General features: G+C 42.2%; 1 protein-coding gene across 1 annotated transcript in view; it reads left to right on the top strand.

The window, feature by feature from the left end:
• The window catches only part of LOC131531391 (macrophage mannose receptor 1-like), a 53730-nt gene extending 33878 nt beyond the window's left edge, over window positions 1-19852 (top strand). Inside the window, exons 5-8 of the mRNA XM_058762113.1 lie at window positions 17845-18188; window positions 18280-18615; window positions 18756-18850; window positions 19101-19852. Of these exons, the coding sequence (XP_058618096.1) occupies window positions 17845-18188; window positions 18280-18615; window positions 18756-18850; window positions 19101-19238 (913 nt within the window). The 3' untranslated portion in view covers window positions 19239-19852. The remainder of the gene's footprint in view (window positions 1-17844; window positions 18189-18279; window positions 18616-18755; window positions 18851-19100) is intronic.
• The last annotated feature ends 2833 nt before the right edge of the window (window positions 19853-22685 follow it).

The following is a 22685-nucleotide window of genomic DNA, read 5'->3' as shown; positions in this document are numbered from 1 at the left end:
GTATGTGTATTTACATAATACTTGAGAGGGAGGCAATAATTAAAGATGGAGAATGAATTACAGAATGAGTTACAAAACACAGGTAATGATCCACGTCTTAGCTGTTTAAGCTGGAGATAGCATGGGGGAAAAAACTGTTTTTATGCCTAGATGTTCTAGTGCACAGAGATCTGTAGTGTCTGCCTGAAGGGAGAAGTGCAAACAAGTTGTGTCCGGGGTGAGAGGGGTCTTTGATGATGTTACCTGCCCGTTTCTTCACTCTGGAGTTGTACAAGTCCTGAAGGCTGGGCAGGTGCACACCAATGATCTTTTCTGCTGTCCTAACAGTCCGTTAAAAGTCTTCTTAAATCTGATTTGTTGGCTGACCCAAACCAGACAGTTATGGAGGAGCACAGAATCGACTCAATAACAGCTGAATAAAACTGTTTCAGCAGCTCCTGTGGCAGGTTGAACTTTTTCAGCTGACGAAGGAAGTACAACCTCTGCTGGGCCTTTTTCACGATGGAGTCAATGTGATTGTCCCACTTCAGGTCCTGAGAGATGGTTGTGCCCAGGAACCTGAATGACTCCACTGCAGCCACAGTGCTGTTCATGATGGTGAGTGGGGGGAGAGGAGGGGGGTTTCTCCTGAAGTCCACGATCATCTCCACAGTTTTGAGCGTGTTCAGCTCCAGGTTGTTGTGACTGCACCAGACAGCCAGCTGCTCAACCTCTTGTCTGTAGGCAGACTCGTCGCCGTCCTGAATGAGGCCGATGACTGTAGTGTCATCTGCAAACTTCAGGAGTTTGACAGAGGGGTCTTTAGAGGTGCAGTCATTTGTGTAGAGGGAGAAGAGTAGTGGGGAGAGAACGCAGCCCTGAGGAGCTCCAGTGCTGATGGTGCGGGTGTTGGATGTGAGTTTTCCCAACCTCACTAGCTGCTGCCGGTCTGTCAGGAAGCTGGTAATCCACTGACAGATGGAGGTGGGTACAGAGAGCTGAGTCAGTTTGTTCTGAAGGGTGTCCGGGATGATGGTGTTGAAAGCAGAGCTGAAGTCCACAAACAAGATCCTTGCATAAGTCCCTGATTTGTCCAGATGTTGCAGGATGTAGTGCAGTCCCATATTAACTGCATCATCCACAGATCTGTTTGCTCGGTAAGCAAACTGTAGGGGGTCCAGCAAGGGTCCAGTAATGTCCTTCAGGTGGGCCAACACCAGTCTCTCAAATGACTTCATGACCACAGACGTTAAAGCAACAGGTCTGTAGTCATTAAGTCCTGTGATTTTTGGTTTCTTGGGTACAGGGATGATGGTGGAACATTTGAAGCAGGAGGGGACTTCACACAGCTCTAGTGATCTGTTGAAGATCAGTGTGAAGATGGATGATAGCTGGACAGCACAGGCTTTGAGGCAGGCTGGAGAGACACCGTCTGGGCCTTTGGCTTTCCTTATCTTCTGCTTCCTGAAGACTTTGCATACATCATCTTCACAGATCTTGAGTACAGGCTGAGAAACAGTAGGGGGGAGGGAGGGTGAGGGTGTGAATGGCTGTGCTGTGAGACAGTCGGAGCGGGTGTGGGGTGTCAGACCAGTCTTTTCAAACCTGCAATAGAACTCGTTCAGGTCTTCAGCCAGTTGTTGATTGGCCTCAGTGCTGGGGGATGGGGTCTTGTAGCTGGTGATGGCTTTCAGGCCTTTCCACACTGATGTAGAGTCATTGCTTGAAAGCTGTTTTTTTAGCTTTCCAGAGTAGTTTAATTTTGCCACTCTTATCTCCCTATTCAGTGTGTATTTGGCCTGTTTGTACAAGGCTTTGTCCCCACTCCTGTAGGCGTCCTCTTTGGCCTGGCGAAGCTGTTTGAGTTTTGCACTGAACCAAGGTTTGTCATTGTTAAATGTTAAATAAGTCCTGGTGGGTACACACATGTCCTCACAGAAACTGATGTAGGACGTCACGGTGTCAGTGAGCTCATCCAGATCAGTAGCTGCAGCCTCAAAAACACTCCAATCAGTAAGTTCGAAGCAGGCCTGTAAAACCTGCTCTGCTTCAGAAGTCCATCTCTTTACAGTTTTTACTACAGGCTTAGCAGATTTGAGTTTCTGCCTGTAGGCTGGTAGGAGATGAACCAAACAGTGATCAGAGAGTCCCAGCGCTGCACGGGGAACAGAGTGATATGCATCCTTTAAGACAGTGTAGCAGTGGTCCAGTATATTTCTGTCTCTGGTGGGGCATGTGATGTGCTGTCTATATTTAGGCAGTTCACGGGTGAGATTAGCTTTATTAAAATCACCGAGAATGATGATGAAAGAGTCCGGATAACGCTGCTCAGTGTGTGTGATTTGATCGGCCAGCAGTTCTAGCGCGCTCACCGCAGCGTCAGGAGGAATGTACACACTCACCAGAATAAACAAGGAAAACTCCCGCGGTGAATAAAAAGGCTTGCAGTTAATAAAGAGAGCTTCCAAATTTGGGCAGCACATCTTCTTTAAAACTGTCACGTCTGTACACCAGCCTTCGTTGATATAAAACATAATCCACCGCCTCGCTTTTCCCCGAGGACTCGTGACGCGGTCTGCTCTGAACAGCTGGAAGCCCGTTAGATGAAGCGCTGTCCGGGATGGCTCCGTTCAGCCAGGTTTCCGTGAAGCAAAGCGCAGCGGAGTTTAAAAAGTCCTTGTTTGTGCGGGTGAGGAGTTGTAGTTCGTCTGATTTATTTGCCAGGGAGCGGAGATTCGCCAGATGAATGCTCGGCAGCGGAGTCCTAAACCAGCGATGTCGATGTCGGGCGCCAGAATATCTCAGAATCTTTCTCCTTCACCTGGAGCCTGTTTTTCGCCGTTGACCTACGCGACTAGAGTGGACGACGCAGATAGCCATCCCCTCTTGCGTTCCGGCGGAGTACAAGATACCGACAAATGTCTCTTTGCTGCATGTGTGGCGGGCCCGTTGACTTTCCGGATGCACACAAGGATTGTGTACTTTGTCTGGGCCACGCCCATGCCGAGGCGGCACTGGAAGGATCGGATTGCCAAGCCTGTGAAGAATTGCCAATCAAGATCCTTCGGGCGAGGCTGGCCGTTGTTCGCAGCAGTAGCCCGCCGGCTCCTGCATCTCCCCCGCCCGCCGCCTTCGAGCCACGGGCCGGCAGATTGCAGGTTATTCCTTCAGGAGGCTCTAACGAGGGGCTGACGTCGGCCCAGCGCCCACGTCGCCCTCGCACACCGGAGCCTCCGCTCATCTATGTTGAAGAGAGTTCCCGTCCTCCGACAAAAGCGCGGGAACTGGTCTCCTTCGGCTGTGAAGAGGACGACACCATGTCCACGAATGCCTCCGACCCGGATGCCTGGTCGGAGGTCCCTTCGGAGGCTAGCTGCACCCCGACTAAGTTGGATGCAGAACTTATGAACATCCTCATGGAGGCTGTAGCAGATCTGGAGTTGGACTAGGCAGCCCCTGAACAGCCGTCTAAACGTTGGATGGACGGATCTTTTCTCGGCGCGAGCCGCCAAGCTGACGTGCCACAGAGACCCGCCCCTTTCTTCCCTGAGCTCCACGAGGAGCTCACTCGTTCATGGCACTCCCCTCACTCAGCCCGAGCCCATGCACAGGAAACTCAGCTTCTCACGACAGTGGAGGGAGCAGAGAAAAAAGGGTACGCACGACCGCCTCCCGTTGAGGACGCCGTCGCGGCTCACCTTTGTCCGTCCCGGGGTTGGAAGACGGCCTCATTGCCTTCTAAGCCATGTCGAGCCACAGCTCACATCGCTGAAAAGGCATATATTTCTGCAGGACACGCAGCATCTGCCCTCCATACGATGGCAGTCCTGCAGGTATTCCAGACGCGACTGCTGAGGTCCCTGGACGAAGAAGGCCAGGACCCAGAGTCGTTCCGTAAGTTGCACACGGCAGCTGATCTGTCCCTGGCCACATCTAAAAAGGTCGCCCAGGGAATCGGCCGCAGCATGGGCAGCCTGGTGGTTCTACATCGCCACCTATGGCTGACGCTTACGGAAATGCAAGATGCAGAGAAGAAGCAGCTCCTCGATGCCCCGGTGAGCCCGCAAGGTCTCTTTGGAGTCGCGGTGGAAACTTTTTCCGAGAAGTACACGGAAGCACTAAAGCAGTCGAAGATGCTGCCACACCTTCTTCTCAAGCGATCTAGCGCTCCTCCCAGGTTGCGATCCAGATCGTCATAAGCTCAGCGATCTGCCGGATATGCTGGTCGTGCTCCACCACCGAACGTGAGCTTGCGACGCGAGCCTGAGCCGCCACTTCGTCAGAGGCAGTTTAAGAAATCCCGCTTCGGAGCGAAGCCGGCACCCCGTCAGCAGGTTCGGCCTGTGGAGAAAAAAGAGCAGCGTTCCTGATGTTCGTGCCAGGAGGAAGAGGGCGCGGTCCGTGCACGACATCGGGCCAGCGGCCAAGAGGGCATGTTCCTGCCCAGAGTTTGCTCGGCAGCTAAAAGCCAAGAATGTATGTTTAAATGTTATGTTGAAACCGATGGGTTCTGTTGCAATAAACATAAAACATTACATACCTCACCAAAAGAGCTCTTTTCCTCCACTGACTATTACCCGCAATATAAGCGAAACCTCTCCCTCGGGGGACGTTTGGCGGAGCGGAAGTTCGGGCCAGCCCGAGTTATTAATGACGAATGCCTCCGTGCGACGTGCCGCGGGCACGTCACTTGTTCCTTTGAGCAGCGGTGTTTCACCGGCGACTGGCACACAGCCCTTGCTGCGGCTAACACCACCGTCTCCGTTATCGAGCCACTTGAGCGCGTGGGGCAGCGCTCCCGTCGGCGTCAGATTGGGTGATCGACACTATAAAGCGCAGCTATACTCTTCAGTTCGCTCGCAGACCTCCCCGCTTTGGCGGCGTGATTATGTCAGAAGTGTCAGAACAGAGCGTCCCGCTACTACGGGCAGAAATCTCCTCCCTCCTAGCCAAGCAGGCAGTAGAGATAGTACCCGAGGAACAGATGAAGTGCGGGCTATACAGCCGTTATTTTCTTGTCCTGAAAAAAGACGGAGGCATGCGTCCTATTCTAGATCTAAGACCGCTGAACAAAGCACTCGCGAATCGAGTCCATTCGCAATACACTGGCCTCGTTTGCGCTAGGCAAGGCGGTTCCTTTGAAAACGTTTCAAAGACTGCTTGGTCTAATGGCAGCTGCAGCCTCCGCCTGCCAGGCTGGGCTTGCTGCATATGAGACCGTTGCAACTATGGTTACAGGACCGAGTCCCGCCACGGGCATGGAGAGAAGGGACGAAGCGCCTTGTCATAACGCGTTCATGTCTCGAGGCTCTAATCCCCTGGTTCGGCACAGCTATGTACGAACAGGGTGCTGCGATGGGCAGGGTGGTCAGACGGATAGTGGTGACCACGGACGCGTCACTGTCAGGCTGGGGAGCCTTCTGCGATGGCAGACCAGCGTTCGGTGTGTGGGCGAGAGATCAGAAGCGCTGGCACATAAATTGCTTGGAGATGGAAGCTGTTCGCTTGGCGCTGCAGAACTTTCTTCCGTTTGTGAAAGACCACCATGTTCTAATCCGAACGGACAACACGGCGGTGGTGGCATACATCAATCGCCAGGGAGGAATGCACTCGTGCACCCTGCAGGGCTTGGCAAGACGCCTGCTCTTGTGGGCAGATTGGGTACTCCTCTCGATTCGAGCAGTTCATGTACCGGGCAGTCTGAATCGCGGCGCGGACATGCTGTCCAGGGAGGGCATTGTTCACGGGGAGTGGAGATTACACCCCCAAACAATAAAGCTGATCTGGAGTCTCTTTGGCGAAGCGGAGATCGACCTTTTTGCGTCGGAAGAGAACGCCAACTGCCCGCTATACTTCTCGCTGACGAATGCTACCCTGAAAGGGGACACGCTGTCGAGCCGCTGGCCCACCGGTCGGAAATATGCATTCCCCCCAGTCAAAATATTGCCGCTGGTGCTGCAGTAGATCAGAGAGGAGAGGGATACTGTGCTTCTGGTAGCGCCAAAATGGCCCAACCAACCATGGTTTCCGGAGCTGGTGAACTTGTCGTCGGTCCCCCCGTGGCAGATTCCGCTGAGAAGGGATTTATTGTCCCAGGCGAGGGGCGCCATATGGCACCCCAGGCCGGAATTATGGGATCTGCATGTGTGGCAAGTCAGTATGGAGTGAATCAGTTAACCGTCACGCAACGTGTATTGCACACAATAACAGAAGCGAGAGCGCCTTCTACGAGGCACCTGTATAATTTGAAATGGAGAGTGTTTGCGAACTGGTCCGTTAGCAGGCATGAAGACCCGATAAGCTGTGATATCCCGGCTGTTTTGACCTTCCTGCAGGAATGTCTGGATGCTGGCAGTTCTCCCTCGACACTGGAAGTTTATGTGGCCGCTGTCGCTGCCTCTCATAATATGCTGGAGGGCCGCTCGGTCGGTAAGAACCCCCTAATATCGTGCTTTCTTCGTGGGGCGAGGTGACTGAATCCTTCCCGCCCGCGCCAGATGCCAGTATGGGATTTATCATTGGTGCTCAGAGCGCTGTCTGACCCACAGTTCGAACCAGTTGAGTCTAGCGACATGAAAGTGCTCTCTTTTAAGATGGTGCTGCTGCTCGCGCTAGCGTCTGGGAAGCGAGTGGGTGATTTACATGCTCTATCAATAAATGTTTGTTTGCAGTTTGGCCCAAACGATTGTATGGTCAGACTCACGCCTAAACTCGGCTACACACCTAAAGTGCTCTCAACCCCGTTCAGGGCCCAGGTTATCACTATACAAGCATTCCGTTCCCCCGAGCCGAACGCCGATTCAGTGTCACAGAAGCACACTCTGTGCCCCGTGCATGCGCTACGTGCTTATGTGGACAGAACTAGCCAGTTTCGAACTTCTGAACAGCTTTTCATCTGTTTCGCGGGCACTAAGAAGGGTAGCCCGCTGTCGAAGCAGAGGCTGTCTCACTGGATAGTGGAAGCCGTACGCCTAGCTTATGATTCCCAAGGACTCGACTGCCTGTTAGGAGTGCGTGCCCACTACACTAGGAGTCTGGCATCCTCATGGGCCTGGGCCAAGGGAATGTGTATTCAAGCCATTTGCTTGGCGGCGGGCTGGTCATCTCACAACACTTTTGCAAAATTTTATAACTTGGATATTCCCTCGTTTGCACCACACGTTCTGTCAGTGCAAGAGGAGAAGGCTGAGCAGCCATTGGACGACTGAGTCGCCTAGGAGACGCCCCAGCCTGGCGCGTGCTTCAGTCCATGGTTTCGACTAGGTCGTCTGGGCGAAACGGTGCAGAATCATACTTATTCTTTGTGTCCGTAAGTCATTTACTAAGTAAAACAAGCACATATCCAGAAGTGTCCCCATTATATATGCTCGCTTGTTCAGGCCGGCAGTGTTTTTTCAAGCACCAACATGTTTGCTGCTTTATTTCTACCCCTTATATCACACCAGTTCAGTGCTGCTTGACGGTGTGCAGGGAGGCGCTGAGAGCGCCGGCGCAGTGTTGGCTAAATGTTTCAACTAGGTCCGATACCCGACCTAGAGGGGGAGTGGCGAGTGCTCTGAATTATCTACTACTGCCTCAGCGCCTTGTCCTCTGCATCGGCTACGTGCGAGCTGGCCAGCACAGTTTTTTCACACGGCGGGGTTTTATACGTTCCCCATACGTAATGTCGAGAGACCGACTCGATAAGGGAACGTCTCCGGTTACTCACGTAACCTGGGTTCCCTGAGAGGAGGGAACGAGACATTACGTAGACGGCCGTGTAGGAAAAACCGCCTTACAGTCAAAAGCTCTCTCTCAGTCGAAAGATTCTGAGATATTCTGGCGCCCGACATCGCTTATATAGCGGCTAAACCAGCCAATCAGGCGAATGCTAGGACACCATTGGCTATTGCAAAGCAATAGAGTGATTCAATCAGGCTTCAGCATTTCGAGGAAAAGGAGTTTCCCCATACGTAATGTCTCATTCCCTCCTCTCAGGGAACCCAGGTTACGTGAGTAACCGGAGACGTTTCCCGCGTTTTTTCCACGCTTGAAGAAACATTCAGTTGCGTTCTAGGCGGTGGGACAAGTCTGCGGCAAACCTTGAATGTTTTCTGAATATGACAATGCATACCATTCAGATCAAAAAGAAGGTCGAAACTAACGACTCAAAAGCACTTGTTAGAGGCAAGAAATTTCTGTTAGCTTTAGGTAAGTATCTATTGCAAACAGAATCCAATCAAAATGTAATTAATTTAATTAATAAATCGATGGATGTAGCACGCATATGACGACAGGGAGGTGACTGCGGTGCGTAAATCGAGTTACTCCTCCCACTTCTGGTAGTTTTACTGAGATTTCTTATCCCTTGCGAATTGGCCATTAATATTACAGACGTCCTGTGGGAAATTAACATTACTCCATCTACCCTTGTAAAACTAATCCAGTCCGAATAGACCGACAAACATGAACTTAATGGACTGGGGCTTATAATGACAGGATAACGAGGGAACTAAGGGGACACACCTGGAATCAAATTAACAATCAGACAGGGGAAAAACTGGGTCACAGGGAACACATGGGGAGCAAAAACACAACAAAACAGTCCAGGGGCGTGACATTAGTGGAGTCATAGCAACTGCATCCATTACTTGATAATAATTTGCAGTGTATTAATATAAAAGTGTTTTTGATTGTTCCCAGCAATTGACTAACGAGGAGATGATTTTGTATTTTAAGTATTAACATTTTTTACTAAAATATCAGTCAAAATATCTTCGAGATACTTTTTTACTGGTGTTGATGTGATACAATATGCAAAAACATCTTGAGATTATGCTATTTGAATATCAAAACTCCTCATGTCTTCCATGTAAATCAACACAAAATCAGCCTGTGCAGCATTTACTGCTGCAATGGTACACTTTTACTTTCAGTGAGTTTAACACAGTTTTTGTACAGACTATAGACTGCTCGCTGTATAGGTTTAAATAGCTTTTTTCCCACACATGCTATCACGATGAAAATTTTTTATTTGGCATATCAAAAATATATATAGAAAAAATAGCATAAATTATGAAAATCTCTATAAGATATTATTAAACATTGCTATTGCATGTGGTTAGCAATGTAATTCAGATAATTTATGGCACTTTGAGAAACAGGCAAAGAATGTAGATAAGGAGAACCTGAATGTTCAGAAATCATTATTTCAATCAATAGAAATAGAAATAGTCTTACTGCTGTTGTGTGTTCAGCTCCATTTTGCTGAATGTCTGAAAGTGTTTATTCATCTCTTTGCCCACATTGTTTTGACCTATATAGCTGTGAATAGTCAAATTCCAAAATGGCATTATTTTTAAATTTTGATTAAAAATGATATTGCTAAAAAAAATATTGCATGCATATTTTAATTAGATTAGATAAGATGTTACAACAGTGGGGCATGTTGTTACATTTCACTTACATTCTTTTGGGGTAGGCCTAAATAAATGTTTTAAAAAAGAATATGCTGTATTAAAGTGTCCCTATTATGGGTTATGAAAGATTCATATTTTGGTTTTTAGAGTCCCCAACAACAGATTGACATGCATGCAAGGTCAAAAAACACTTTCATTTTCTTATAATATGCATTTATTTTTACCTTATTTGTTCAACAACTCCCAAACAATTCGCTCAGCGATTAATTTTTCCAAACCCCTCCTTTGCGTGACGCTGCTGGGTCAAAACAAACCAATCACTGGTTTTGCCCATATTTTACCCAGCGCTGGGTTGTATTTAACCCAGCATTTTTTAGAGTGTAATCTGCGATGATTGGTCCGATTGGAAACAGCTATTTTAACCGCTCCAAATGCAGCATCTAGTGGCAAAAAATTCATTTGCATTTTCATTCAGACCAATGTGAAAATCTGCGCACGCAACAAGTGGGTGGGAAATATGCTAATGTTTCATATTGACTTCAACATGAAACGGCTTGGGATTCGTTTTAAAAATGACTTTCAATGATTCAGAATCGACTTTCTTTTGAGGGACAATGGGCCTCATTCATAAAACACGAGCAGAACGAATTTTTGTGTAATTAGTTCGTAAAGCTGTTCTGATGTAAATTTTCAGATTCATGAAAGTGTTCGTATTTTCAAAATGTTAGTTGGTACGAAAGAAATGTACACCTGCTCCTTACCACGTGTAAATATAAAACACGTAAAATGTTCCGAGTATGGGTCACCATACTTGGCTGTATGTCATGTCTTTTTTCAGCTGGCTAAAAACGCTTTGGTGGACACACGTTATTGAATATTTATTGTTAGGCATATGGCCTATTAGTCTTTTTTGCATTTATGCAATATACTGGAGCCAAACCTGGGAAAGTAGACCAGAATATTCCACTGCATTCCAGGACATGCAATTTGCGTAGCTGTAATTCATAGCGTGTACAAGCGCCCTATTTGCGAATAATTGGAATTCATTAACATACACATATTTTACTATCAAATCTGATGTGTACACTCTAAAAAACGCTGGGTTAAATACAACCCAGTGCTGAGTAAATACTGGACAGAACACATGCTGGGTTGTTTTCAACCAACAGTTGGGTTAAATGTTTAACCCAACCTTCTGGGCAGTAACCCAACCGCTGGGTTGTATTTAACCCAGCAATTTTTTAGAGTGTACAAAGCGTTTGTGACTCCAGAGGATAGTTTTCGGGAAGGTACGTTTTACGTGCAAATTACTCAGAATTTAAGGTTTTTTCACACTGAATGTGAAAATTCAGCATGAAAATTCGGCATGAATGTTCGGCGCGATGACGCTTTTGAATCAAAACTATAGATCCCTATGGGGCTATTCAAACCAGGCGCGATCCCTGTCGCTCCACAATGAAATGGGCCATCCAATCAGATTTGAGCTTAGATCACGTGTGGAGCAGTTGCTGTTGCACAAAGAATTTTTGTATGAAACGCTCAGTATGAAATGGCCTTTACTCCTATATTTACAAATGTTTCATGAATGAGGCCCATTGGGTGTACTTTCAGATTGAAAACTTTGCAGGATGTTTTCATTCACTTAGAAGTGTTAATACACACTGCATGAAAGGTAATTTTCAAAAATACATAATAGGGGCACTTTAATGAAACAAGACCACAGACGTGTGAAATTAATGTGAAACAAATAAATACTCTGAACCCCAAGTGGATTTACACAAAAAAGCTTGTGCCCCGCTTTCCCCTGCAGTACCTGTTCCGATTGTCAGGTGAAACGTTTTAAACGTCATTTATTTAGGTAGCCTAAAAGAGTGGGGGAACTATGAGGGTTTAAGGCCATTTCAAACACAGAGTGCGATGTGAAAAAATTAGACGAATCGCCGACGAACGTTGCTTTCACACCGAGAGCAATACGGTTGATCGCCGTCTGCTAATTCATGCCTGCCCGCTAGGTGGCGCTGACCAGCAATGCATTTTTTTCCTCATGTAGCCTATCATACAGCGTACTTGATAACGTCAGTCAGCTCACCTGCAATTTTCCTTACAATAAGACGAAATATGATATCAAACACCACTGCCTCTTTTTGTTTTCATTTAAACATATTAATAGCCTCAGAAATGTAGTTCAGGTTATGTATACATTACAAACGAAATATTATATCAAGCAGTATTGCCTCTTTTCGTTTTCATTTTAACATAATAATAGATTAATAGAATAAAGACCAAAGATTACCTGTTAAATTTACCCAAAACGAATTATAGCTTATGTTTAACCACTACAGAGACATCAGCGGCAAATGTCAGAAGCTAGCCGAGTTGAGGCTGCTCTCGTCGGGAGACATGAGCATTGAGCGCCCGGTGATTGCGTGAAGCTCACGTCTCTGAAATCGGCAAAGCATATTTTCAGTCTTTATTAATAAACCACAGATTTGAGTTTTAAACAACTACATTCTCACCTGAAATACTTTTAAAACTGCATTTTATGACACAATAACAGTAATATTTAAAAAATTATGCGAATATATGGTGGTTGAAATACAATGCTGCGTGAACTCAACCAATCAGCACGCTCAGCGCCCAAGTCCCGCCCCTGAAAGTTCCAGACCTTTGAAAAAGTACTACCTCATGAGCAGGGACTTTCTGAGGGGCAAATTTTTACCCGGAACTTTATTTAGATCCTGGTTCCTGCGGTAGAAACGGGCCTAAAGTTACTTCTTTTTTAAATTGCGGTCGAATCGGTGTGACCTTAACTTGAAGATGTGCCAATCGCCTTTCTGATATTATTGATCTTCTCAGAAAAGAAGGAAGCAAACTCATTGCATTTGCTGTCGGAAAGCATTTCACTAGGAATCTGACTTGGGGGGGTTTGTTAGTTCTCAACAGTAGCAAAAAGAGTGCGAGTGTTGTTTAAGTTACTGTTTATAAGGTTTGAGAACAAGGTCTGTCTAGCTGTGGCTAGTTCCACATTAAAAGCAACGTGATCTCATAGAATTCCGTGTAATGTTCACGGACTTAATTAACCTCCGAATCTGTGGTAGCATCACGGAATCGCCAAAATTCCGTGATGGGCTCACAGAAAAAAAATCCGTGACGGGCTCACAGAAGTGATAACAATGTAAGTCAGTGACAGGCATCAGCCGTGAACCACGCACGGAAACCCTTAGCATCAATATGCCGACGCGATACTGGGAAATTTATCGTCATCATTATTGTTCAGAACTGGGTAGGTTTAGGGTAGGGGTGGGGTCAGGTACTCCAGTGAAAGTAACTCTTTTTACGTGGTCCGATGCAGTGCTGGTGTTGAACCAGTGAATCCGTGCATGGACCACGGCTGATGTCTTCTGTGAGCCCATCACGGAATTTTCGCCGATTCCGTGATGCCACCACAGATTCGGGGTTAATTAAGTCCGTGAACATTACACGGAATTATGTGAGATCAGGCTGTTAAAAAGCATGAAGGCTGTCTTTATAGATGCTATAGTGAATTTCAAGTTTCGTCTTCCGCCACATCCGCTCAGCTTTTCTGCATTGTCTTTTCATACTCTGAACTGCTGTTGATTTTCTCCAAGGTGATTTCTGTCTGCCAGTCTTATTACTGACTTTTTCAGGAGAAATATCCATCAATAGCATTCTTAACTTTTGAGTTAAAGGATCAAGGAGAAGATCAACAGAGTCTGCGGAAATGCTTGGTGTTGAAGATATAGCCTCCATAAATAGCGCACTAGTGTTCTCGTTTATGCATCTCTTTCTGACAGAGACAGATCTAGATTCAGTGGTAGCAGAGATCATTATATCAAAGAAAATACAGAAGTGATCAGATAGTGCTACATCCTTAATAACAAAGGATAAGATGTTTAGACCTCTACTGATGAGTAAATCTAGAGTGTGTCCACGGTTGTGCGTGGGTCCATGCACATTCTGAATCAGGTCAAAGGTGTTTAAAACAGTTATAATTTATTTTGTAGTTTTGATTTCTGCATTATCTATGTGAATATTAAAATCCCCTGCAATAGCAAAACAATCAAACTCTGAGGAAATCATTGATAACAGTTCTGTGAACTCTTCAACAAAGGCTGGAGAGTATTTTGGAGGCCTGTAAGTAATGATAAACAGAATGCATGGAGCACCTTTCAGCACAATACCTAGGTATTCAAAAGACAAATACTGACCAAATGACACTTGCTTGCATTGATAACATCTTTAAGATGCATCTACAGAGCAGCTACACCTCCACCTCTCCTAACAGTCCTACAGATACTTATAAAATTAAAGTTAGGAGGGGCTGTTTCATTGAGGACTGTTGCACTGCAGCTGTCTTCTAGCCATGTTTCATTTAGAAACATAAAATCCAGGTTGTTTGTGGTTATTAAATCATTGATCAGAAAATTAATTTTTTAGTGAGTGAATGTTTAAAAATGCTAACTTGATGGAATTACATTTAGTCTCTACAGCAATCTTAGTTTGATGCATAATAGGCTGCAGATTAGATGGGTCAGCTGTATGGCTTGAGAAGGCCTTAGACTTTCTATGACGTGATAAAACAGAGATAGAGAAAGCTACAGGCACACTTGTTCTGTAAATATTTGTGACAGTTGCTGCTATCATAGCGGGGACCCGACACATATAACTGAGAGTAGCTATCAGTTGTTTTTGGTTCACCTACACCAGATGGAGGAGGATTTGGGCCCTGGCATTGTGGTAGCGGCCGGAGAGCTCTCACAGGAGTGTAGCCGATTTCTTATGCACCACAGGACCAAACCCGCCAAGAAGGACGAACACCGATAGAGTCTTTTAAGGTGTTTACTGCAAGCACAGAATGGGACAGTATTACAGCAATCGTCTCTGTTCTGTTCTGTAAAATCTGCAAATACATCTTTGAGTTAGTACATTGTCCCATCGCTCTAACATGCAGGCAACAACCAAACCCACAAAAATCACACGTCACAAGTTGTTTTACTCTTTTCTTATCCCAAGTAATGTGCAGTAGGTCATGAACTACATTACCCAGAATGCACCGCCCCTTATTTGCACGCGCTCCACTCAGTGCAGCAACACGTTTATCTCTTGTCATACTCAAGTACAATAAAACTATAAAACGATCAATATTAACAAACCTCTTCATACCTTAGATGATGAACACAATGTAAATTGATACTTGAGATATACTAATCCCAAAAATTCGTCAAACACTCATTTAAAGAAATGCCCTTTATATAGCGTTTTCAACATTAGTAATCCCTTGTTTAACACATAACATGTTCAACAATACAAACGCCACCATGTTTTATTCGAACCTCATCTTAATTTCTACTTAATAAACTCTAAAAACCAGTGATCAGAGAGGGGGTACCAATTAGCAAAACTCGATGACATAACAGCTTTCTGTTCGAACAAATGCAGTATGGAGCAATTGTGCAATTGCAGTTTTTTTTTTTTAATTAATTAATTTATTTTTTAACAAACACAGATGATTGAATGCCACGTAGAACACTCACAAATCCCATCTTGATTGAATTATATATACACTCTTCAACCCCCCTTAATGACATGTGGGGTAGTCCAATCTGAACTTCTTTGATTTGCTCTTTTCATTCGTTACTACTTATAAATTAAATTAATTTTGATGAAACGCAGCACATTCACACCATTACAGGAGGAGGAGGGCAAGCTGAGCCCACAGGCTTTGGTGGTTGCGAAGCCCGCCGTTTTTTAGTTGATATCTGGGGGCTTACAGCGAAAGAGTGGGAGAGTTTGGTCCCAGTATACACCAGTTCCTCCATTTTCTGTGAGAAGCTTAAAGTGGAGATGCTGGAGAGAGGGATAATGTGTCTAGTGAGCAGGACTCTGGCTCTGGTGTTTCCGGTGGCTGTGATATGTTGTCCTGGCTTCCCTGGCTGTTTTCCAGAAAGTCGTCCTTGGGTGCTGAGTCTTGGAGCTGTTGTGGTACATCACAGTCGGTCTGTGATGAGCTCTTGTATTGCTTTTTACCTTCTCCTCTCGAAACTCGAAAATGCAATTTTTTTAGAAAATTCAAGAAATTCTCTATTTTGAAAAATAAAGTTCACAAAGCCGTTTGAACAGAGCTCTTCCATCAATTAATATTTTATTTTGGTACGATCCACACTCACAAATTCGTCTTCTTTTGGTGTTTATTTTACATTAATCACCAATATGATCAAACACAGGTGACGGTGTTTTATCTTATTGATGATTAATGCAAAATCAAGGCTAATAAGACTTTTTTTTGTTAGTGGATCATGGTCTCACATATTATTATGAAAAATAAAGTTTAAACACAATACAATGCATCCCGCACCTAAACAGGTGGCCTGGTTGAATCTGCCGGTGGGGGCGGGGCCACAAATCCGTGAGTACAGTTTACAAACCCGTGGGAACAGATTGCGAAAGCGTGCGCACGGATTATGAATTTGTGTGTACGGATAAAAAAAAAACGAATGGATTACAAAATCTGAGTGCACGGATTGGAAATTTGTGGGTACTGTTTATTAATCCTTAGGCACGATTTGTTAAACCGAGGGAACAGTTTAAGAATTTGTGAGTAGGCCTACAGTTTATAAACTGAGGGGACGAATTGCAAAACCATTGCCACAGATTGATTTTTGTTTTCGCTACAAGTGACTTCTCGGGCTCCGTAGTAATACGTTGATACACAGGACGGAGAAAAAAAAAATTTGCTTTTTCGCTCCACAAATGATCGCGCCTGGTGTGAATAGCTCCATTAGGGATCATTAGGGGTCATCTCGCTGATTTTTGCATTCAGTGTGCAAAGCCCTTCAGGGTGCCATTTGGGACAGGGCCTATGACATCACTTTGTAGGCCGATTGGCTGTTAGCATCATGTCTATAGCATCACACTGTTTTCCCTCGACAAAAAGCCAATAGGATTTTTCCATAGGCTTTTGGATTACACATTTTTGAAACTTACACATTTTGTCCATCAAGATACTCTTCACATAATAATTTAACTTTTATGAATTTTGAAGCCTAAATAAAAGGGCCAGAATTTAAAAGCTAAGCTATAGGCTTAAACGAACTATACCACCATGGTCGCTCACTTTCAGTGTCACCACGACCATGCTCCCAACAACTTTTTCAAACATATTTTTAACATGTTCAGTGAAAAGGATTCTGTGGATGAATTTTAATCCACGCTACATGAACCTTTTCATATAGGCTAGCTAAACTGGAATAAATACAAAACTAGAGCCAAACTAATGAGACATTAGCGAAATAATGACATGAGTAATGAAATGAAATGAGACATTAGTAATAAATAGTATAGTGAATAAATGAAATAATCATAATTAAAGGACATGAAAGCAGTTCTGTACATTTCGCAATAAGGTGCATTAAAAGTCAATAAATCCTTGATTAATATGAATATCTTAATTAAAAATGTGTGTTCAATAAAATTCTAGTGCATTTAATCTATTAAATAACAGCAGAGTGAGCAAGTTTTTGGATATGGTAAGATTAAACTTATTTTAGTTAATAAAGTACCACACTTCAGCTATCGTTTTGTTAGGGTGGGTACACAAAATGTTATGTTATCCTTGCTTCTAGAAAATCCTCAATCTATATAATTTCTAACAGCTTCATGTGGCCATAAACATTTAATTTTAACGTGGCTTTAAGCACTATGCATCGTTAAAGTTTCACTTTCACTGTGACTAAGTCGGAAAATGTGGTATTTAAATGGACTAATCGTAAAATGAGTTTACCTTACCTAAACAATAAAAAATGCATGATTAATTAATTGTACTATAAATTATACTACATAATTTACATCATAGTTCCACCACTCAATAAGAAAACTCTTGGAGAGCTTAATGTCTCCCTTATATTTTTAATAATTAATCACAGCTGTATTATGTACAATATGCCTTTGTAAGTTTATAGTATTATGGAAGGTTAAATCACATTTTGATATCATTAACATTTATTCATATTTTCCAAAGCAATTTATACTGCGTATTCCACTATTATTTTATTGTATTTCATCAGTTCATACATTTCCTGGGTATCAATCCCATTACCTTGGTGTTTCTAGTGCTATGCTGCTGTTATTAAGTTGCTAGTACTGCCTGGTACAGGAACGTAATGCTAAAATCAAGGCCACTAGCCTCATACTGTATGTAGCCACCTCATGTTTGCAGTGTAAGTCATTCACCACACTCTACTTATAAAACTGATACAGAAAATGGATAATGTGTTTGGTAATCTAGAGAATACACCAGTGAGGATCTGTGTGAGCAGTCATGGACGGGAGTCTGTTTGTGCTGCTGCTGCTGTCAGGTTGGTGTGATCATTTGTAATCTGTATTTATGATGATGTGTTATGTATAGACGGTTTAACGTGTTGATTTTAACAGGGCTTTTCTGGAACAGTTCTGCTCTTTATCGTCCGTACCACTATATAAATACAGCGATGTCGTGGCCAGAGGCTCAGAGATACTGCAGAGAGAGATTCACTGATCTGGCTACTGTAGACAGCATGGATGATGTGAACAGGCTGGTAAATGTAGTGGATGCTGGATACAGTGGATCAGTGTGGATTGGACTGAAGTGGGGGACACAGAAACGCTGGAGTTGGTCTAATGGAGAAAACACAACTTCTCAGTACTATAACTGGGCTTCAGGACAGCCAAATGCAGATGGAGATTGTGCTGCTATATATTACGGGGCTTGGCATGATAAGTCATGTGACTTGAATCAATATTTTGTGTGCTTTGGTGAATTTCTCATTATTTAAAATTTATTATTGTGCAGTTTAATTGGAAAAGAAGTGCTGAGAACTGATACTTTCTTTGCGTCTCTCAATAGGAAACTCTGGATACATCTTGGTACAAAGCGAAAAAACATGGAGTGATGCTCAGAGCTACTGCAGACAGCATTATACAGACCTGCCCACCATCCACAACTCTACAGAAAATAACCAGATAAATCAAATTCTTTTATCTGGATATTACACCTGGATTGGTCTGTTTGTGGACTCTTGGGAATGGTCTGATAAGAGGGATCTGAGATTCAGACACTGGGTAGAAGGTCAACCATCCATGAGTTCAGGATCTGGTAACTGTGCTGGTATGTCAAGAAGCAACTCTGGCAGATGGTCTCAATACAGCTGTGATGTAAAGCAGCCGTTTATCTGCTATGGAGGTAAATTTCCCCAGTTAACAGAATTAAATGATTCAAATGGTTTGTAGATCACTCTTACAACAGACATCACAAACAACTAAAATATGTTTCCTTCATTGAAGTATCTTCTTTGTTGAGCATAACTTCATGTATTTCTCTAGATGACAAGAGAAAACAAATTGTGAGATTGAAAGTGACCTGTAAGGGAAAATGTGCTTTGAATGATCCTTCACTACAGACGGCCATTCTGAATGAGGTTTGTATCTGCCTTAAACAGTGTTTAGTGCCAAAGTCTGATGCAACAACTCAATTTGCCAAGTATACACACTCGATGAAATGGCTGAAGAAGAAATTGTTAAATTACATTAAACCCATCAAACACCACTCATATAATCAACATTATTATTGCTGGTTTTGTTGTTATTTAAGTCTTAAGATTATATGAAGTCTATATATGTGACATAATTTGTCAGGTTTTATTTGATTCTTTCTTGCTGGTCTTCCAGATAAGTGAAAAGCTGAAGAACATGAGGTTGGAGAGTGACAGCAAAATAAGCTGGAGAAAGGGGGAAGATGGAGAGGTGTTTCATCAGGAGAGCAACCATATGGTGAATTTAGATAATAAATGTAATAGGCATCTGTAATGTATTTTTTAAAACTTAAACACAGTTTAAAAAAATATCAAATAATGTTGCTATTTTTTTTTTTTTTTTGAGGAACTGTAATGTGGTAGTTGTAGTACAATAGTTGTACAATATTAACAACATTAATGAATCTAGCCTAACTTTAGCTAGAAATATTAGCATTCTTACAAGATTTTATGATACTTTTCTTTCAACAAATTTAATTTAATTCCCTTCAATTCCATTAATTACTTTTTTTTTAAATCTTTTTAAAATATTTTAATACTGTAGTTTAAATTCAGTGTGCTTTTTTTAAAACAGTACTTCGGTTCTATTATATGCATTTTGAGATTTTGAAATATACTGTATGTATATGTAAAGTATGTGCCCTTATTTGCTATGAAAAAATATGATATCGTTGCCAAAAATAAATTCAGTTGCAATAATACAGTGCATATTTTTCCTATTTTAAGATTACTCCTATATGTCAGAATTTGAATTGTAAAAAATACAGCATATGTTTGTTTAATTTAAAATAGTAACTTATTGGTATATAATATATTGATATATTATTGATATATGGATTAAAGCCATTCTTTAGATTATTTACTTGTGTGCTTTGTGTTCTTGCCTCGTTGCATCACCCAACCTCTCTAAAGCTAGACATGAACTGTTGTCCTGACATTCTCCTGTAAATTGTCTTGATACTAGGGGTGTGCAGCGGAGCCATTATTTGTATCTGTATCTGTATTTGTGACAATCTCAAAATTATCTGTATTTGTATTCGGATGGATCCGGAAGTGGGTGTGGCTTAAACCGGAAGTTAATTAAATTACATGAAAATATGACTTTAAATGCAAATCTGTTCGATTCGTAGTTTTCATTTAACAAATATGCCTTGTATAACTAAATAAAGTCTTCTTTTTTATTATAATTATAACTTCGTAAATATCTTCTCTTTAAAACTACAGAAAATGTTGATCAAAAAAGAAAAATAACTTTATTCTTCTTGGTTTCAAGTGAAACTTTGTGTACAAATTTGTCAAGAGACAAACATCCACAATCTTAAATAAGAGCACTAACAGAAAAAAAAGAAGCTGAAGAAAAAAATAGAAATGAAAAGTGTTCAGTTCTCATAGCAGAATGACAATAAAGCTCGCTTGAACTTGAAGTAACTTAAGAGACCATGTGTTGCGGGAGTCTGTGATCATTTACAGACAAATAGTTGTTTTATCAACAGAGTGCAACAAATCATTGGGACCCCCCAAAAGCCTTGATCAAACATTATTCGTCTTTTATAATTAAATGTAATGCCATTCACGAAAAGGGCTAATGTAATGCGTTTTTACAGTTGGATTTCGAAAAGGTATAAAGACCGATTTCTGAGAGACGCGCATAGACTCCAACGCGGCTATTGATTTGCGCTCATTTCATTCATATAGGCTGTAGTTTACACTCATTCACTTTACACAGGCACTAGCCAGCTATAAGGTCCAGACCTCCGTAAATGTTTCATGTTCAAAAATAAAATTTGAAAACATATGAAAAATTATTTTAAAATCATGTCGCTGAATAAATTCATGTGGCTGAAACCGCTGAAACGCAGGAGTGAAGGAGCTTGGCTCAAGTGCAGCCTCCGCTCTGCTCCGCCATGTTGCCAGATCTAGTTATTATACGCGTCGCTGGACTTGTTTTAATACTTAATGTAACAGCGTTAATAAAGTAATTAGGGCATTAATAAAGTGGGAAGATGCATTTTTCAGGGGCTTGGTTTTGTTTGTTTTTTTGTAGCAATATCTGGCAACACTGCTTCGCCGGTGTTACGGTTTAACTGGTTTCCGTGTTATCTGGTGACCAACTTCCTGGTTCAGGTCTCCGCTCCAGATGTGATAGGACGACCGCAGCAGATTCGCCGATTCTGAAAGCTCAAACTGACGTGATATTAAACTGTCTAATAAACGCACACTTGCTCATTACACGATTTTAGTATTCTTGTAATGATTACAAATTAATGGTATGATCGCCCGTAGCGGCTGAATTACAGAAAGAAAGAAAAAAAATGTCTGTTTGGCAGGGGTTTCGAACACGCGCGCTAAAAGCAGTCGCGCTGTGAGGCGCCAGTAACGAAGGCTCTGAGCTACCGAGCAGTACTGATTCAACAACGGATTTTTGGATTCAAATAGGATTTTACTTTTGGCGTGACATTATGTAGCTGGTTAGATCAAGGAAATGTGCCCGTGTTAACTTGTGACCTGTGTTTACTTGTTATGAAAATGAATATTATAGTATAATGACATTTTATGGTTTGTGATGTTAAAGTACATTTCATTGAGACAACTAACGTTATAGCCTAAATTTCTGGCTACTGTGGTTTAATTACAAACGCTATCGTTAAACTATTTACTATAGTAAAAACATGGTACATTTTCTTCAGAGACTAGCTGATGTCTCATTTGATTAATTTAAAAACTTTACGTTATTTCCACGTTGTTTTCGCCGTTATTTTCTTGTAGAAATACTTTGGAAACATGTGACTTGATGTATTATTTGACTGTAATAGTGAATGAAACGTAAACGTTATATTCTAGTTGAAACGCTGCTTATTACTTTGTAAACGTGTTAACTTGTGCTTTGCATTCACTAGCTGTTTATTATTATTATTATTATTATTATTATTAGCCTATAACAGTATATAAAATATTAACTTTTAGAATTAATCGGCTGTGAACGCAAGTCACAAGGTAACACGTTTACAGGCTATCATTTACAGTTGTGCTCAGAATTATTCATACCCTCGGTAAATATGATCAAAGAAGGCTGTGAAAATAAGTCTGCATTGTTTATCCATTTGATCTTTCATTCCAAAAAAAAAAAATAATAAAAAAAAAAAAAATATATATATATATATATATATATATATATATATATATATATATATATATATATAACCTATAATTGAAGTTTAAAAAGTGAAAGTGGGGAAAATCACATTATGAAATAAATGTTTTCTCTAATACACAATGGTCACAATGGTACAAATTCTTATGATTAAAATATCTCTGAAGTATATTCCCATTCATATTAGCATTTTTTTTTATAAATTTAAAATTATAATGGTAAAAATGCCCATAAAGAAAGGGTAAAAATCACTTTAAACTTGTTTTTAAAATATACATTTATATCACTGCTCTGAAATGGCCACGCAGAATATGAAGAATATCAAAAACTTTAGGAGTCAGCTGCCCACTGCAGTCCCGCAGCGCAACACACTCAGTAAAATGTCATCTGTAAAACAGGTAAAACTGTTCAATCAATCAATAAAACCTTATAACCAAGCAGCATTACTCATATCATCATCATCGTTGTTGTTGTTGTTGTTAGGGTTAAAAATAATTAATTATTTTTATCCAACAGTATAAGTGTGACATGAATTTTCATGTTTTGTTTAATTCTTTCTTGTTGGTCTTC

This window comes from Onychostoma macrolepis, chromosome 02 (assembly GCF_012432095.1).
Source record: "Onychostoma macrolepis isolate SWU-2019 chromosome 02, ASM1243209v1, whole genome shotgun sequence".
Lineage (NCBI taxonomy): Eukaryota > Metazoa > Chordata > Actinopteri > Cypriniformes > Cyprinidae > Onychostoma > Onychostoma macrolepis.
Note: the sequence above shows the minus strand (reverse complement) of the source record. Positions and strands in the feature narration are given on the sequence as shown.